The sequence below is a fragment of the Typopeltis vanoorti genome, chromosome 14 (assembly GCF_054136105.1).
Source record: "Typopeltis vanoorti isolate ZY-2024b chromosome 14, IOZ_Tvanoo_1.0, whole genome shotgun sequence".
Lineage (NCBI taxonomy): Eukaryota > Metazoa > Arthropoda > Arachnida > Uropygi > Thelyphonidae > Typopeltis > Typopeltis vanoorti.
Genome location: NC_143562.1, coordinates 6,604,262 through 6,620,885, shown reverse-complemented (window position 1 = coordinate 6,620,885; position 16,624 = coordinate 6,604,262). Strand labels below are relative to the sequence as shown.

Sequence of the window (16,624 nt, the reverse complement as noted above, 5' to 3'; positions counted from 1 at the left end):
AGACCTTTTTTTTGTTGTTCTCAAATGTTTCTCGTTCTGTTTCTTGAAGTGAACGCTCACTGGAAACCTGAGAAGTTTCTCAGAAACGCGGGTTCTTTCATTTTGGTTCCCTTAATAATTCTTTCGGCATCTCCCGCCTACTGTAAGTGCAGCAAGCTTCTCGTTCTTTTATTTCCTCCTCGTTCGACAAAGACTTTAGCTATCGAAGGCGTTTCTTAGCTGGATCATAGATCTACTTTGAGAGCTGGTCGGGAAATCCAAATGGCTTCAAATAAAGCTCCCACCACCATTTCATACATTCTGAATATCTGAGTGCGTGCGTGCGTGCGTGCGTGCGTGTGTGTGTGTGTGTGTGTGTGTGTGTGTGTGTGTGTGTGTGTGTGTGTGTGTGTGTGTGTGTGTGTGTGTGTGTGTGTGTGTGTGTGTGGTCATAGTTAATGTTAGTGTTGTCAAGACAGCGATGCAAGCAAAGCATGGTTGCCCTGACTACAGTTAAAAAAAACATTTCCCCTTTGCAACAAAGGAGGAGTATTTACTTTAATAGTGCTGTTTGAACAACGTCTCCTACATCGGCGGGTGAATTCATTGCTGGGGGACAGCGGAGGGAAAAGCAAATGCAAAGTTGTCATTTTACCATCCACCTCACTACAGAAACTGAATTGCCTGTCATTCAAGATGTACACTCGTGTCCCCTAGCGGAACGTTTGTACAGTTTTATTTTGTTTTCCGAGCAAACACGACCTGTTTGAACACTCTTCAGTCACGTGTGAGCGTGACTGCTCGATGTAAACCCAATATGGAAGTACAGTTCATATATGCAAGTGCCTTAGTGTTGCTGACGTCAAGGGATTGATTCCGCTTCCTATGAATCCCGTACTCTAAATATCGGGAAATACTTTTTTCAGATGGCTTTTTATGTTCAGGAGGCCCTCGACAATCTTGGCTAGGTTCAATGTCAAACTCGGCGCACAGAATTATTTCTTATTCCCCTTTCTCTTCTCTGCGAAGTCTTTCTGTACGTTTAGCGTTGACGATTTGAAACTACGGAAAGTTCAAATATTTTTCTGTGAAATAGAAAATAAATTGCTTTCAAAACCGTAACCCTAACGACCCTACTGAAGGCATCCTCATTCTGTAAGTGACTTTAAATTGACCTCCTCCTAATTGACGAAAATGAAACTCCATTTTGACATCATCAGAAGTCACTCCAAGTTTTAAAATATCCTCTCCTGGCAGTAAAGTTCTACTTCGTGTCTATAAAATTCCCGCACAGATATGCGGAAACTGCAGAAACTTTCATCTTTTTCTCCGAAAGAACCATTTTCGCTTTTTAGTACTTGCTAGCAAAGAATCCTTCAGGAGATGCTACACGCTGACGGCCACCCTCCTCCCGAACACGCCACGTCAGTAAATTAGAGCTGCGAAGATGAGAAACAGATCCAGTTTCGCTTTTACTGCAGCAGCTGAAACGCAGAAGGTCTACGTAATAACAGCCTCATTTCTATTAAAAGAGAAAGGGGATGGGTTAGGGGAGGGGACTCTGATCCCCCGTTATGATTAGGTTTGGAATAATGGATACTGTTCATGCATTACTAGGGTTATTCAATAGCTAATCCATCGGGAGCATTGAGTTTTCAGGGCTTCTCATATTTCATTAACATGCGCAGTAGATAAAATCTAACTGAAATTAGGTGCATCTGGTCAAGCATTATTGATTAGGCGATTGTTTCATTAGCAGGTGGCTGTGTAATGTTCACATCTGAAAAGCAGAAGCAATTATCTCATAGAATTCGAGAAAACGTGTACAGAGAAAAACACATGGTTCAAAAGCAGACTTTAAGATGCTCGGCATTTTAATTCTTTGCACTCCAGAAAGAACTTAAGCGGCTAAACTCTTGATGAGTTTGCAGTTCTTAACAACACTACTTAATGTCAATTCTGACACGTGACAAAGAAATCGAAACAATTACAGCGAGTGAGAACGAGAGCACTGTAGATGCTTTCTTTATCTTCCCATCCGATATTGTGAGTTCCGAGTTTCCCCGAGGGCTTTGCCGTGATTTATGGGAAATACATTTCTCTTACCGCATCGCTGTTCTCTAGACAATACCATCAAATGTGTATTTGCTGAAATTCCATTCTTTTGTGGACTGTTCTGCAAAAGAAAACACTTCGATTGACGTGTCTGTGGCCTTTATTACACTCTGCAGGAGGAGACTTTAAATCAATACCACCACAGGTGCAGGGCATGATCGGGAGCTGCTCCCTGAGGGCTATCAATTCTGCACGCATACATGTGCGGGGTTGTGTAAACGTTTTTCTTTTTTTTCGGGAGAGAACCCGCTTAACAATAACATTTCCCCCGTTATTTAAGTTCTATTCCTGTTCTTTTTATCTTGAGCGCTGAACATCCTCAGTCCTAATCCGAATCCAAGCTCTAATCACTGAACACACCGACTGAGCATTCTTTTTAGGATTTGCTGAGGTTGAATCGATCTCATCGCATCCCCTTCTCTCCACCCATGGACTATCGTATGCTACTCGAGTGAGAGTGACAGAAAGTAATTATATTTTCAATATCCAATACTTCTTAATGGCAATCTAATTGCACTTTCGTTTCTTTCTTCTTCCACCTGCTCGGTTGGCCTTGAAAAATATTTTATTGTCACAACAGATGGACGAAATAGATGCTGCAATTTTTTTATCCGCCAAGATGAGATTATTTTAATGAGTTATGGTCGATTGATTATATATATATATATATATATATATATATATATATATATAGTGTCAAAATACGCTAATAACTCTTATTAGGTAGATGCTCTCCCCTATAAAAAGCTCCCCATATGAAAAAGCACTTGAATGATGTGTGCGTTTTCTTCTTCTTCTTCTTCTTCAGCCATTTTTGACTACCGCTGGACGAAGACCTCGTTCAAGGTCCGTAATTCAGTCCTGTCTCGAGACTTTCGATGACGATGGTATCATGTTGTCCCCAATGTCTTGGAGAGTGCCCCCTTTGCGGTAGAACTTCACTTCTAACATACACCCACTGTCCAAAAAAGACACCGAACTTTTCGAAAATAGAAGAAACTAATGGCGCCACCTGTTGTATCTTTTTGTTGTCGAAAGCGGCAACTTTCATGACTGTTGTGTCAACAGTTTATGACATTTTTTTCATCAAAAGCTGAGATAGTGTCATGAGTGACAATGGGTTTTGACGAACGGTCGGAAAATAAGTTTCAAACAAAGCGCTGCGATTGACGTTTGTGTTAAACTTGGTAAACGCTTTACCGGAACGCATCAAATGCTTCATAAAAGCATACAGTGATGAATGCTTTTCCCATACTCAAGTTTACGAGTGGTTTCAGCGATTTCAAAAGTGGTCGTGAGAAGCTCGAGGACGACGAAAAGCCGGCCGTCCAAAAACTGGACTGAGCGAAGTTAACATCCAAAAAGTGCATGATTTCATCAAAGAAAACCCGAAATCGTCCGTGAGATTGATTGAAGATGAATTGGGGATTCCAAAGTCAACTGCGCACAACATTTTGACCGAGAGTTTGGGCCTTCGTGAATTGAATTCGCGATTTGTTCCCCACAAGTTGACCGACGACCAAAAAATGTATCGAATTGAACAGTGCAAGGACCTCGTTAAAACCGCTCGTAAGGAATCAAACTTCCTTGAAACGATCGTTACTTGTGACGAAACGTGGTTTTGAGTATGAGCTCGAAGAAAGCGCCAGAGTGCTTTTGTGGAGACCATCGCCAGAGTGGAGATGGTCTCCACTCTGGCGATGGTCTCCACAAAAGCACTCTGCTGATGGTCTCCACCATCGCCAGAGTGGAGACCATCAGCAGAGGGACATCCGAAAAAAAGTCGCTTGGAGAAGTCAAAAGTAAAGACAATGCTGATTTGTTTCTACGATTCCAAAGGCATTATCCACAAAGAATTCATTTCGCCTGGCTAAAAGGTCAACGGTGAGTTTTATCTCGAAGTTTTGAAGCGATTGATAGCAACAATTCGTCGCGTACCGCAGGATTATCGCTACGACCGGTCGTTCTTCAAAACACACTGTCACTCTTGACACTATAACTCGGCTTCTAATGAAACACATGTCATAAACAGTTGATACAACACTAACGAAGGTTGCCGCTTTCGACAACAAAACGATACGACAGGTGGCGCCACTAGTTTCTTCTATTTTCGAAACGTTCGGTTTCTTTTTGGACAGAGTGTGCATAGCCTTCTTGAATAACATCCTGAAATCATTCACAACACGTTATTGTTTTCTTACTGGACCTTTATTTGTCAGTAATTGATTGAAATCTTGTTTATTATTCGGACAAACAGCTTTTAGGATTTTACTCCCAGTACTAAGTTAGTAGTCATCAATAAAATCGATTGAAACCACTTTGATTGACAAAGCTAAAGCATTTCAGACTCGGTTGTCCATCTTAGGATTTAATTAACGACATCTCTTGCTGATTTTTATGATAAGCTCCAGAGAGAGAGAGAGAGAGAGAGAGAGAGAGAATTTCTTTTTTATATAACATATGATGGGAGATGAGGTGATTCAGTGGGGCGCAAAATATTTCGCCGTCGACAGAGCTTTTTATCAAATGTGAAACACATCGCGGGCAAAATTGAATTCTCTTTTTCATTCTTTCTCTCCCAAACAAGAAAGCCGTTCATTAGCGTCTGACGTTTCTGATGGCATTTTTTAATACTCCGCGGGTCATTTATCATCGTTCTTATATCAACGATCCCAATTAGCTTCCAACTATTGAAAGCAAATGCGGTTCAAGAGGAAAACTGCATTTCAAGCCATAAGAATTTTAAGCGGCATCATTTGCTTGACATCCTTGAGGGGTTTTTTATTTTGGTTTTTAATAATCAGTTTAGAAAAAATCAAAGACTGATGCAGGGACCGAGTGAAATCATTATGGTAACGCGCGAGGACAATAAAGAAAAGAAACCGCGAGATTTATCGACACGAGAGCGATTTGTTTAGGAGAGATTCAAAACAAACACTGAAATGAGAATTGATTAAGGCTTCACGTAGTCAGAGCTGATCTGAGTGCAACAACAACAAAAACAAACAAAAAATAAATCAAACAAATCTTACGAGACAGTCAGCGCCTTTCCAAGCTACCCTATTTCAGTGAGCTGCATAATTTATTTATAAGAAACTTTGGAGGCTGCATAATTCATCACTTACTCGGCATCCCATCCCACCCCGTGGTGTGATTTGTTTATCCAGGAGCCTTACTTATCTCTGTCACGTTGTGCGATGTTTATCAACCTGTGTACATCTGATCAGAATTCGTGAGATGTCAAGTGATTCTGCATGCATCAACTTCGACTCAGTGGGTTTCACACGCGATTTTATTCGAGTAAGTGGTCTTTTAAGTTCGGGGAAATGCTCCCTGCTGTTTCGTATCAAAGATAAAAACGACTCGGAGACAAAAAAGAAAAAACATCGTCGCTGTCCTACGCATTTTACCGACAACAAAAGCAAAGTAATATTAGATAATATCACGCTCGTGACCTGAGGCTAACCAACTTACCACTGACCATATAAAGTTCTCAATAAAAAAAAAGAAAAATTGTATATTTGCATATCATGCTACCCACGTAAAGTAATCCCTATAGTAGAAGGATAAAAAAACCTAAAATGTTTTAGATAACAATGGGGGGATTTGTGAGGATTACGTAGGTAACTTTCATCCACTAAAGGCTGTAAATCATCTATCGTAAATTTAGTACCATATGAGACATTTTCAAGCCAGGCCTTCAATTCTCACACTACCCAAACATCCGCGCTGCAGACTGACACACCTTCCATTCTTGCTTGCAATCCAGGTGCAAAATTTTATAAAACTTCTGTATCAAATATGTTATTCAAAATGTCAATTAATTTATCGAGGGATCATATGTATCGTATTGTTTTTTCTATGGCTCAGACAATTCGGTGTTTAGTTGACATCCATTTCGTCACCTGAACACAATTTTCAAGAAAGCAGTGTAGCCTGCAATTTATCACCCATCAAACAGGTACCAACGAACGCTGATAAATGGAGTCTCCTGCGTGTAATCTTCGTCGAGATCCAAAATGTAATACGCACGAACGCGTGTAATGGACAGAAGTAATTAGGACATTAATTGTCTGAAGATCAATGTTCTTAATTGTGCGATGGCGACTTTCTTAAATTAGCTCTTTGTAATTAGCGATAAAACTTTAATTCTTCTTGAAAAACCCAATTAAAAACACATCCGGCTTTCCTCCTCTTTAACGAAATTCACAGCTTCATTAAACACTCCAATAACATCTTTCTATTCAGTAGTTCCTGGAATCTTAGTGCCGAAGAAATTTCTTTTATGTCTACAACACAACTTTGTTGTGTCAATAAATAAAGAAATGTGTTGTTTTCTGTAGCAGTGCATTCAAACAACAATTAAACGCACTTTAGTTAACGAAATCTTGCCATGAAGAATTTACGAGTGCAAATATTTATTGCAGGAGTTTTCTAGCAGGTTCAGAAGCGAGGGCGACTTTGATAAATTGCCCCCACTCCCCATGTGACTGGTCTTTGGGGAAATACAGCGATTCTTCGGTCACACAAGGGAAGGAACAGGTAAAGAAAATACCTGACTGCATGCAAGACAAGGAAAGATCGCATGAAGAAATCCTTTGAGAGAGAAGAAGAAATGAGAACTGGGAAATTAAAGTAGATGGCGCTTCAAGTATACTGAGTAGTAAAACGTATTAGAACATCTGCCACTCTTACGATTGGTTGAAAAACGTATTAAAGAGAATAATGATTACAATCGCATTTCTATTTGCATATTTGCTCTCAACTTCAAAGTTCGAAGGTCATCGAAGCTAAGATAAACAAATTTCCAAAGTGTACAAAATCTCTTTTGGAGAGACAATTGAATGAATGAATGAAGATAAGACACAAATAATTGATGAAATAAGGAGATAGAGAAGATTGAAGTTGCTACAACAAACCTGCCTGTGTTTCTTATATTCCATCCTACTAAAACATTGACAAATGCATGGATTATTAACTTTTCTCCTTGTCATCAGGGAAACAATGTGGCCCTAGGCCATATCCGAAAAAAAAATACAATTTTCTGCGTGTGTGCCTGCAGTTTACAGGAGAGGTCTGCGCTTAGTGGATGATTGTGACGAAGTCCTTTTATTTTCCTGAGCAACTTCTTGTGTATGCAAGCGAATGGGTTCATTTCAGAGGCAATTTTTATCATGATTGTATCGCGTGGTGGTTCTTCAGCCTGCGCTAATGGAGGCGGATCACCAAAATAATGTTGGCCATAACTCATCTCCACTGAGAATAACGATTTTAATTCCGTCGGAAATGCACTTCGAGAACATAAATTATCCGATTAAAGCGTTAGCTCAATGAATTCAATTCCACAGCAGTTTTCTTTCTTGTGCCAAGAAGGTTCTGGACGCTTCCTTATTATGCTATTTAAGAATCAATCCTAAGAAACATTAACGCGATGCAATACAGATCCTTTTAAGGTTGAATCTTTAAACTCTCCCTGGTATTCATGTATATATGTCATCTTGTTCCATCATCCACATCACATTTCCAGACTTACGGAGACATCTCAAAGGATGTAATTATGCATGCATTTATTTGACTAAATTTATCTTTTTTGTTTCTTTTTTTTTTTGGAAATTAATGTGTATATTAAAATTCGTCAGAATCTCTCTCTTTCTCTAGCAGTGATAAATGGCCCATTTTAAGTGAGTCTATGTAACTGCATTTCGATTCTAAGTCCATATATATTATCTTGAGAATTCGCAGATAAATATTAAATAGCGAATTCGGTAGCGAGTGAATCATTTACAAACTGTCTCCATTTGCGGTGGTGCTGCATTGAGAGAAACCACTTTTCCCTCAGGCGCCCTCCAGCCTCTTATTCATAGACCTGAAAAGTTTTGGCAACCAAACTTGCCATCTTTAGAAAATGTTCTTGAGTTTAAGGAAGGTGGAGGGTAGGAAATGGGGATTGTAGAAGGAGGAACGTTCCAATTACATCCATCAGTGGAACTGCTTTTGCATTATTAATACCAATTTGATGAGAGAAAGTTGTTTTGAATCTAATTTTAAATTAATCAATGGATAATTAATTGACAAACGTAAAATTTTAATGGCCACGTATGAGAAGTGGCTAATTCAGTAACATTTATGTATCGTAGTTATTATATCAAGTGGATAATTTTTATTTATTGTTTTTAAATTTGGCTTCGAATGCATGTAAGGGTTCCGTTAACTAGCTACCATTATTTACAAATATATTTAACCATTTTGATGCTAAAAAATACGAGAATGAAAAACTCTGTCGACGTTTTGCAGACTGAACATTCATAAAGCATTTTATTAATCGATTTTTAAAAATTAATAAAAAAATTCACTGTTGTACTTGATAATAATGTCTTCTGTAGGAACCTTTCTGTTGACAGTCCTTATAAGAGGACAGAGCGAGTGACTAGAGCCGTGCATTCTGTTAATTCGCACAAAAGGTGATATTGAGAGTCGAATGGTACCGCTGCGAAGGAGCTTTTGTGTTAATGCAAATGACTGACTTCGAAGGGCTGTCGATCGGTTCGCCCTCTTGTTACGGAGTTTGCGAGCAATGGAAGAAAGCGACAGATGCTGTCGGAGTTGTGTGTGTGTGCGTGCGTGTGCGCGAAGGCTTCTAAGCAAGTGGGTGGTTGACCTAATTTAGCGTCTGGATCGCCTTCTGCGCGTGTTCCAAGCAGCTAATTGGGTCAATTTGTCCTCGTCTTCCGATTAGCAAAATCCAACTTAATGGCAACAAGAAGACTTTTAATAACCCCCGTCTAATTTAGACTCCGGGTTGGTAGCGGCACGCTCCGACAGAATCGCCCGTTACACGACTCAGCGCAACACTCAGCGTTTCGGAAGACGATGAATAAACGAAAGAACGACTTTACTTCTTGACGTGACAGACTCTCTAATACGATTTAGAAAAAACAAACAAACAAAGACAGCTGATCTCTGGATCTTTTGTCTTTCTGCTCAACTTGAGGCAACGTTAGTGTTATTAACATAATGCGCGTGTCGTTATGTACTCATCCCGAACGTCGGTGTGTGTGTGTGTGTCTCTCTCTCTCTCTCTCTCTTTGTTTCCATCGCAATAACAGCGACGTTACGACATTGAGAGAGTGGATGTGATGCAATAGAGTTCAGACAGCCCTTTAAAGGTTCCTGATAGGTTGTGTTTGTGAATTTTTTAAAGTTCTTTGAATTTCGGTGTTTGTGCACTGGAAAAACAAAGGAGTTCGGGAGTCCCAAATACTTTTCTAAACCACTTCGGACATCTCAATACGGGTAGAAATATGTATTTGATCAAATCTCTCTCTTGTCCCTCTAAAAGAAATAACTTATTTTTGGAAACATATAAGTAATCAGATTGTAATATTCGATTGTAATCAGTAATCTGCTTCTTTCTTTTTATCCCCCCAAACCCAGCCGGAACATCACGAATAAAACACAATACAGGGTATTCTTTACAATAATAATATCCTAGATTGATATCATATCATATTTGCGCTGTTCGTTCCTACCGTATGCTTCTCCTGGAGAATGCAACCAGTCGCTCATTCTTATCCTGACAAACATACCCGCATGCTCCGTCTGTCTGTCAGGCATTGACCGCTTTCAGAAATAAAACATGTTTGGTGTCGTTGTCCCTTTCAGAAGATCTGTATGCTTAAAATCTACTCACATTTCTTTAAGAAGAATAGGACCATTATATAGAGGTATGTCGAGACTGAAATAAACTTTTAAGAATCCACAGATTACTCTTTTCATTCTCTTATAGACCACCAAGAATTCTTTCATAGGAAGAAAGCAACAAAGAAAAAGATTTACAGTCTTTTTTCCCCCAAGATTTTCCTTATGAAATTGTCTTAGAAAATTTTTGCCATAAACGAAGTTATTCCATCGGATAACTTTTTTCCTTCGCATTCAGCCATCGTCATTATATAAGATATTTCCCAAGTTCCTTCCTTCCTTATGAAGTGAAAAGGACGAATCAGTTAACCTTTGCACGGAAACGAAGACGGGCAAGTTCACCAATCGCAGTGTACACGAACCAAAGAAGCTTGGAAAAGAAACACGAATAAGAATTCCTTGGAATATTTGATTGAGCTTGCAATACCGATGTGCTTGAATCTCGCAATGTTGTCTGCTGATAAAGTTTGACATTATGGGGTGGATTGTTATTTGACGAGTGAAATTGTGCAGTCAGCAGGTGCTACTTTTCAAGGTTTCATATAATTAAAAGTTCTAAACGAATAAAAATCTGAACTGTGGAAATATGAGATTTTGTTGAATGTAATTAAGGACTGAATAAAGCAATTAAATAACGTAGTTCACAAGACCACTTTATGTTAGATGATTACAAAGTATTGGATGATCTGAAAACATGCGTCAAATATACCCAGTGCGATAAGTTTCAAAGAACATTGTTAATTAAAGAAGGGGTATGCACAGTATATGTGATCAGCAGTGCTTATAATGCGATGTCTATTTTTATAAATGTTTTTTTTTTTTTTGGTGTCCTGTCAAGTGTCATCTCCAGCCAGGAAGGTGACTATATGGATCCATACCTGAAGTCCATAATGTGCAGTGGAAAGGTGACACGGTCAAGTTCTAATCTCTTCCATCTTGCAGTTAGTATCCCATTGTCTGTGGGTCTGTGTGTGTGTGTGTGTGGGTGGGTGTGTGTTCACGAGGACAGTTTGCCAGTTTTGAGGGGGAGAAACACTCGATTTTCCGCAAGAAAACCCCCTCTTCCTCCATATGGGACCGCTAACTCACCTTTGATTAGAAATCACGTGTTGAGAATTCCTCACATCATAAACGGTATTCGACCCAGCAACCAAAGGACTCGTCTATACGAAATGATCTACTGAGACTCCTTTTTGTATGCAGACATCGTTAATTATGCTAATTATACAAAACGTTTTCGGTTGTTGTCATGAGAATTCTATTTCAACTGAATCAGTGCTCTCTTCGTTTCCGATGATTAAATAGATGAGATGTCATCCAATGTGGAGGTCTGTCCAGTTGTAGAACCGAATGTTGAGTTAACCCGTCTCATACGGATGTGGCAGGGTTTTCCTACTCCCTCTAACCTGGCAAACAATTACACACAATGACCTCGTATCCTCAAGTCATTCTTCTTCATATCATCCCTCTGGTAACGGGTTGAGTCCCCTTTGTACAATCTGTCTTCAAACGGTTCTACTCTTCTCTAACATAGTAATAAAGTTGGGGAATTCGCCTCTTTCTTCTAAGGATCCGAGCCAACTTTTCTTCAATCTTCCGGGTGGACGCTGTTTTCCTGTTCTTGCATTTAGCATGATGTTTGGAAGTCTGTGAGGAGACATTTTCTGGACATGGCCGAACCATCGGAGCTGTTGCTGAAGAATAATGTCTGTGAGGTTGTCCTGGTAGTTGAGCCCCTGCTTTACTTGTACTGTGGTTTTATGTTCAGTCCAGTGTGTTTTGTTTATTTTTCTTAGGCACTTCCCCTCGAATGCACTTATTTTGAGTAATTCCTTCTTAGTGAGTCGCCATGACTCACTTCCGTAAGTTGTTGTAAGGATGATTATGGCTTTGAATAGTTTGGTTTTAAGATGTTTCGAAGGTTTGTTATTGTTCCATATTTTGTTAATTTTAAATAATTAATTAATTTAATTTATTCATGTTCGCCCATCCCATATTAATTCTGTGTTTTACTGTTTCAGTGCTGTCCAAATTGTGTGTAATGGTGCTTCCTAAGTAGACAAAGGATTTTACTTGTTCTAGGGTTTGGTTCTTCAGGGTTATTGAGATGTTTTCAACTTCTCTTCCTATTTTCATTATTGCTGTTGATCCTCATTCCAAAGTTTTTACATGCTTCATTTAGAAGCTGGACTGTTTTTTTTTTTTTTTTTGTAATTGTAGCTTAGATGCTGCCAGGATTACTATATTATCTGCGTATTTGATGTGGTTGATGTTTTTTCCATTTATATTTATCCTTGGTTCATTGGAGATTTCTTTGCATATTTCCTCTAGCGATATTGAATAAGTTAAAAATGGCAGCCCTGCATAACTCCTTTTTCTATCTTAAATTCTTCTGCGCAGAAGTGCTTTTGTGTCTTGTAAAAGTTTGAAATTAAGAGTCAATTGATTTTTAGAGTTTAGGATGTTGATCAATGTGTCTCTGTCTATTGAATCGAAGACTTGTTTAAAATCAACGAAGCTGCAGTCCCGTGCAGATTGTGTCCCCAGCACATTTCTGCTATTTCTGTATTAAGTGTGAAGATTTGATCAACTGCAGATCTTGTGGGTCTGAAACCAGCTTGTTCCTCCTCGACGACTTCTTCCATTAATTTGTGCATGCGGTTTTGTATAATTCGAACGAGTATGTTGTAGCTAAGATGGAAAAGGTGATAGGGCAATAGTTTCACATTTTTATTTATTACCTTTTCATGAATAAAGTGATATATTCTTTGGTTAGACCTTTTATTATTTTGTAAACAGTTTTAGTGTCACGCTTTTTATTTGCTTCCTCGCATGGATTTACTTTTTCTTCTAGGCTATGATTCCTTTTCTACTTTATACATTCTGTCGATTTTAAGTTTTAGCCTTTTATAGTGTTGTCTGATTTCTTCGGAATTATTCCGATTAAATGCGTTAGTCTTAAGTCACTTCGGCCATAATTCCAACAACTGAACCCAAACAGATTGTTCATCCACGAAACTAACCCGAATAACTCGTATTGTGCTATTCACGATCGATAATTAACAGTGTTTATTTTTGACTGCTTATTCGGTTTTATTCTAAGCATTTGTTCATCTTCCGATTTGGAACGAGTTCGACTGTAATTTCCCCATATCTTTCATTACGCAGGCAATTGAAAGATTCATCTTAAAGCAAGCTTTACTTGCAACAGTTACTTTATTTGTATACACTCCGTCTAGAGTACTTTACCTACAGTAAATTAAAAGGGATTAAACTAAAAGTAAATAAATATCAGCAATAGAAGTATAGAAGTAATACTTTGTTATTAATAAGTAAATTAACACGCGATGATGAGCCTATTTTCTATCCAACATGTAGTGATAAAATTTATGAAACTTCGTTCATAAGAATAAATGACATAAGTAAAGATCAAGTATAGGGATGATGTTGTATAGATGCTATCAGTTTAGGAAATGTGATGTGGATGTTAATTGTGGTAGTGGAGTTATAATGTGGCGTTAATCCCACCTTCTTCGACGCTACATGGAGCTTTTGTGATCGGATTATTATTTTAAAACTGACATTATTTTAAATGCACGTGGACCTTTCAAGGTTTGGACTGTCGTCAAAATACAGAATAAAACATTTCGGATGTCTTTTAAACAAAGTTCAAGAGGCCATGAGAATGCTAGTCACACATTCCATTAAGCCTTGCCCTCTGGGAGAGTCTCAGTGGGCAATACTTTCCCAGAGTCGTGCGTTTATTTATTTTCAACTGCCTCGAGTTTTCCTGCGGGATAAAAATATGTTTTTATTCGCAGAGCAGACTGCAAACGGATTTGTCTTTTGACCGCCAATGCTGATCCTTTTCTGAATGGGATTTGTCGCCTGCTTTGTATTCACGCTGGTTGGTTAGACCTTTAAAAAAAGGAAGTGAGGGGGGGGGGGGTTCCTGCTTTACAAAATACTGCGGCTAGTTTTCCAAAAACTTGGTCCGACTGAGTAGCCCACGGCATTCTGGATAAAGCAGCAGTTTTTAACAATCAAATATGTTCGTCAATAGCCGTAACTTGTCTGACAAATACTCCGTGAATACCAAACAGAAGTTTGAAGGGCTGCTTTTTGGTTGAAACTTGGACCCTCCACGCACGTACGATTGGATTCTGGAGAGGCTTTGAAAGTGAGAAAAGAAGGAATGCGCGAAAACGCAGTTGTCTACGCGCGCACTGATGGGATGAAGGATAAACTGCAGAACTCCAGTATTTCTTCTTTTTGGGGTGGGGGGTTGAAACCCCTACGAAAAACACGAATTCTTAGCAATAAACTAAAATATATGGAAGTTTTCCTACTTGGTTATACTATAAATTAAAGATGCCAAGAAATTATATTCTTGGTTTAATCCTTTATCCAAGTGGGTCAACAAACAAAGTTTGCCCCTGAAGTATCTTCAGGACTGGGTAACTCGTATATAGAAGCTGATGACTTCACATCACTTGTCTTAGTGTTCCATAATGCAAAGCACATATCTTTACAGGTATGGGAAGAGCCACTACTCAGACCGGATTCGACCTATATTGAGGTATCATCAGTGGGATGAAACCTCAATAAAGGATGAGTGGAATGACATCTCAATAAAGGTCAAAACCGGTTTGGGTAATGACCCTTCTCTTAATGCATAGCATTATGCATGTCAGAAAGGAAATGTACCTTGCATTATGGGATACTAAGGCAAGTGATGTGAAGTCATCAGCTTCTATATACGAGTTACCAAGTCCTGAAGATACTTCAGGGGCAAACTTTCTCTGCTGACACTTGGATAAAGGATTAAACCAAGAATATAATTTCTTGACATCTTTAATTTAAAATATATTATCTGAATAATGCTGCCATAGCTATTTGTTTTTTTTTATTTTATAGGACAATCCGAGGAGCCCGAACGACTCACATCAGGGCGCTTTTGTCTCCTTCTGTCCCCGTGAAAGAGAAGCATCCCTCGTGACATCTTTCGACTCCCTAGGTTAACCTCATTTATTCCGTTTTCGCAGCATCCTTTAATCAGCTCCACTGCTACGTTTAGCATAACTGAACAATTGAAGTCGGTCACATCCTGATAGGAAGTTCACCGAGATAATCTGCCGTAAATGGAAAGTTTTCCGTAGAAGCTTGCGGACCTCTGAAACGTGTCAAATGCGCGGATGACCGCATAAACTTAAAACATCGGACCAGAGAGTTCGAAACTGCACAGCCAGTGATACGGGTCGCCATAGCAACAGATGAGTGCAATGGAATCTCCCGAGTAGTTGGACATCGCGTCACCATGGTCATTCGGATGCTTTGGCCAATGGGCAGACACGCAACGCTCACTGCACGCGACTCCGACTGGGAGTCGGTTTTGCTCCTGAGATTCCCTAAAGCTGAATAGGCGAAAACAGACAATTCTCACACCTCCCAGATGATTCAGGGCATCTCCGAAGAAAGCTCCACTATGGGTTCCCTTAATGAGACGAGACCCAGGGAAACGGAGCATCCTTGGGTCGAAGAAAGTTTCAACGTGACCTTTAGCGAGTCTGAAGGCGTGCCGAAGAGCGTGGAAGCGCTCATGTACATCATGTATATCGCCATTTCCGTGACCGCAGTCGGTGGCAATGGCATCGTCTGCTACATCGTTATGGCCTATCAGCGCATGCGTACTGTGACCAACTTCTTCATCGTGAATCTGGCCGTCGGGGATATCATGATGGCCTGTCTGTGCATCCCTTTTGGGTTCGTCTCGAACTTGTTGCTACAGTACTGGCCATTTGGGGCCGCCATGTGCGTGCTGGTCACCTACGCCCAGGCCGTGTCGGTGTTCATCAGCGCTTATACCCTCATTGCCATCAGCATCGATCGATACATCGCCATCCTGTATCCTCTGAGGCCCCGCATGACGAGACTTCAAGCTAAACTGATCATCGTTCTGGTGTGGGTGGTGGCGCTGTTGACCCCTTTGCCCACCGCCATAGTTTCGAAGCTGGAGCAACCTCCTGGATGGCTGCAGTTAAACATCACCGACCGCTACGCTTGCATGGAAGTATGGGAGACCAACACCCAGAGGTACTATTACAGCATGGCTCTGATGATCCTGCAGTACTTCTTCCCTCTGACCGTCCTTATCTACACGTACACTCGCATCGCAATCGTGGTCTGGGGGAAGAGCACCCCAGGTGAAGCCGAAGATGCAAGGGATCAAAGGATAGCTGCATCCAAAAGAAAGGTAAGACTGAAGCTGCAACGATTCTCCTTTTTAACATTGAATTACTCTTTGAAGATGTTAATACTCAAAGACAACAGTTGCGACTCGGAAAATTATTGAGTTTTACATGATCCTGTAACTCCGTGTGTTAAGGCTTAAGTGCTGGTAAGAAATATTCGTGATAAAAGTTTAATGGAGTGAAGCAGCACTAGGAAATTAAAATATTTCGTTTCAGTTACAAAGACATCGTCAGAGAGTACAAAATGAGACTTGTAACACATGCGGAGGTTGCACGAAACTAACTGAAAAGTTGTGCTGCCTTTGTGTGTGTGTGTGTGTGTGTGTGTGTGTGTGTGTGTGTGTGTGTGTGTGTGTGTGTGTGTGTGTGTGTGTGTGTGTGTGTGTGTGTGTGTGTGTGTGTGTGTGTGTGTGTGTGTGTGTGTGTGTGTGTGTGTGTGTGTGTGTGTGTGTCCATTGCATTGCCAGTTGAGTTTCTTTGGTTATGCATTCCTTTAAATAACTCTCTCCAATTCCGTTTTAATGAGAAAATTTTCTTAGATTGAGCGTTTCCTGGAAGATTTCTTATTCTTCCAATGGCTT

General features: G+C 39.9%; 2 protein-coding genes across 2 annotated transcripts in view; one reads left to right on the top strand and one right to left on the bottom strand.

The window, feature by feature from the left end:
- LOC150099142 (uncharacterized) overlaps positions 1-16,624 on the bottom strand; it is a 148,052-nt gene that overhangs the window by 76,865 nt on the left and 54,563 nt on the right. The window lies entirely within an intron of this gene.
- LOC150099143 (RYamide receptor-like) overlaps positions 1-16,624 on the top strand; it is a 39,540-nt gene that overhangs the window by 8,486 nt on the left and 14,430 nt on the right. Inside the window, exon 2 of the mRNA XM_090403932.1 lies at positions 14,710-16,045. Coding sequence (XP_090260058.1) covers positions 15,245-16,045 — 801 coding nt within the window. The 5' untranslated portion in view covers positions 14,710-15,244. The remainder of the gene's footprint in view (positions 1-14,709; positions 16,046-16,624) is intronic.